At 46.9% G+C, this 2,622-nt stretch overlaps 1 protein-coding gene across 1 annotated transcript; it reads left to right on the forward strand.

Annotated features, from left to right (window-relative positions):
- The first annotated feature begins 717 nt into the window (after positions 1-717).
- LOC123346857 (olfactory receptor 14A16-like) lies at positions 718-1,638 on the forward strand. Its single transcript, XM_044984307.1, has one exon. The coding sequence runs from the start codon at positions 718-720 to the stop codon at positions 1,636-1,638; it is 921 nt and encodes a 306-aa protein (XP_044840242.1).
- The last annotated feature ends 984 nt before the right edge of the window (positions 1,639-2,622 follow it).

Here is a 2,622-nt window from a genome sequence, read left to right on the forward strand (position 1 = left end):
TGAACTGGGAGTCAGGACTCCTGGGTTCTCTTCCAAGCTCTGGGAGGGAGTTTAGATGAGTGGTTAGAGAAGCAGGAGGGAACTGGAATGTCTGTCTCTCACAGCGAGCATGGAAATCTGGCTAGAACAGGGGACGGGGCACCAGAGCTCCTGGGCTGTATTCCTAACTCAAGTTTACCGTGTATTTATGACTGGGATGGGTCACCTCCATGTGAGATGCTACTCCAGTTTAGAGCAGTATAAAGTGGGAGTAATTCCATGGCATGCAGTGAAATTACTCCACTTTTGCAGCAATGCCCCTCACAGCAGAATCTGGCCAGGCAGACCCCCAATTTCCCTCGGTAAACTGAAGATAGCAACACTGTTATCCAGAGTTTGCCCACCTCTGGGTGACAGAGCTATACAAATACCTCAAAAGCCATTGTTTCTATTTCTCCTCTCCGTCACCCTGCTGTAAATTAGGAGTAACTCCACCGCAGTCCATTGAGCTGATTCTACTTTCTCTCACCCCAGTGTAAATCAGGAGTAACTTCATTGGAGTCAGTGGGGCTGTTTTCCCGATCCTCATTCCCATATTATACCAATCTTCACGAGCTAAGGGACTCAAGGAAGTTAAGATGGATATCACAAAACGAGAGTTATTTTACTGATCTAATCCTGGCCCTTGCTCTTGTCCTTCCCTCCACAGACATCCTGAGACATGTTCTGAGAAAGAAAATGTCCAACCGAACCACCATGACTGAGTTCCTTCTCCTGGGATTCTCTGAAGTTCGGGAGCTGCAGATTTTGCACTTTGTGGTGTTTCTAGTGATTTATCTGGCATCCCTGGTGGGGAATCTTCTTGTCATCATAGTTGTAGCCCTCGACAATCACCTTCACACCCCCATGTACTTCTTCCTGATGAATCTGTCGATTGTAGACCTTGGCTCCATCTCTGTCACCGTCCCCAAATCCATGGCCAACTCCCTCATGAACACCAAGTCCATTTCCTATGCTGGATGTGTTGCCCAAGTCTTTTTCCTCCTCTTCTTGCTGGGAGAGGATTTTGCCGTTCTTACCGTCATGGCATATGACCGATATGTCGCCATCTGCCAACCACTGCACTATGAGACAATGATGAACAGCAGAGCTTGTGTTCAAATGGCAGCTGGTGCCTGGATCAGTGGGATTCTCTACTCTGTGCTACACACCGGGAACACATTTGCATTGACCTTCTGTGGAGGCAACATGGTGGATCAGTTCTTCTGTGAGATCCCCCAGCTACTCAAGCTCTCCTGCTCCGACTCATATCTTAGTGAAGTTGGGGTTCTTGTCTTTAGTGTGTGTTTAGTCTTAGGCTGCTTTATTTTTATCACTGTGTCGTATGTTCAGATCTTCAAATCAGTGATGAGAATCCCCTCTGAACAGGGCCGACATAAAGCCCTATCCACCTGCCTTCCTCACCTAACTGTGGTCTCCTTGTTTGTTTGCACTGCCATCTTTTCCTACCTGAAACCCAGCTCCAACTCCCCATCTGCTCTAGATCTTGTGATGGCTGTTCTTTATTCTGTATTGCCACCAGTCATGAATCCACTTATCTACACCATGAGGAACAAGGAGATCAAAGCTGCCCTGAGGAGACTGACTGGGTGTAGGTAATTCACCAAGAATTCATTTCTGTCTTTATCTAATAAAACTTTGCTTACTTAATATCTGCTCATTAATGTCAGTTATTTCCATCACCACACAGCTTGCACACAACCAGCTCTGATTCTGATCTCAGTTGTACCAATACAAATCCAGATTAACTCTGCTGCTATCACTGCTGCTGGGGTGATTTTCACCAGTAGAAAATCTGGTCCAGTTGTGGAATTAAATGGGTGTAAATTGTGTGCACAAAAGGAATCAGACTTTCATTCCGTTCCAAAACAATACCTGTTATACTGCTTGGTCACTTGCACCCATTCCATGGCCAGTGAAAACAATGATGGGAGTTTTCTTGCTTGTCTGTATAAATCAGGAGTGGCTTCTTTGGAACCAGAGGAGTCAGACTGGTGTAATACTGTGGTAGGTGAGAAGACATTTGGGGTAGATCCTCAGCACATCAGTGTAGTTCCATTGACTTTGGTGGCGCTAAATCAATTTGCAGCATCTGTGAATCTGAGCTACTGCCTCCAGTGGAGCTGTATATTCATTGCCACCAGCTGGGGACTGGGCCCATTGTCTTATAAACCACCATTTGTGGCCTAGCCACTAGGGGGGGACTAGGAGCCAGACTGTGTTAGCCTGGCTCACATGCATATTCGGGTGTGTGAGAAATGGAAAGACTGGCTAGAAATTATGGGGAGGTTTCTAACCACCAGTGGGGCGAGCTTCTGGAGCAGCCTCCCAATAGCAGTTGTGGAGGACAAATGACTGAATTAGTTTTAAGAGCGACCTGGATACATGTCTGAGTGGGATTGTATGACTTGTCTGCTTGTGATCGTGGAGGGCAGGGCTCAGCAACCCTGAAGGTCACTTGTGGCATATGTCTTATGTCCCTAAAAGCTCGTGCTTCGGGGTTTCATCTGGCCACTGGCAGGGGTCAGGAAGGGATTCCTCCTCCCCCAGTGTATTCTGGGAGTTGTTGTTTTTTTTAATCTC

This window comes from Mauremys mutica, chromosome 12 (genome assembly GCF_020497125.1).
Source record: "Mauremys mutica isolate MM-2020 ecotype Southern chromosome 12, ASM2049712v1, whole genome shotgun sequence".
Classification (NCBI taxonomy): domain Eukaryota; kingdom Metazoa; phylum Chordata; order Testudines; family Geoemydidae; genus Mauremys; species Mauremys mutica.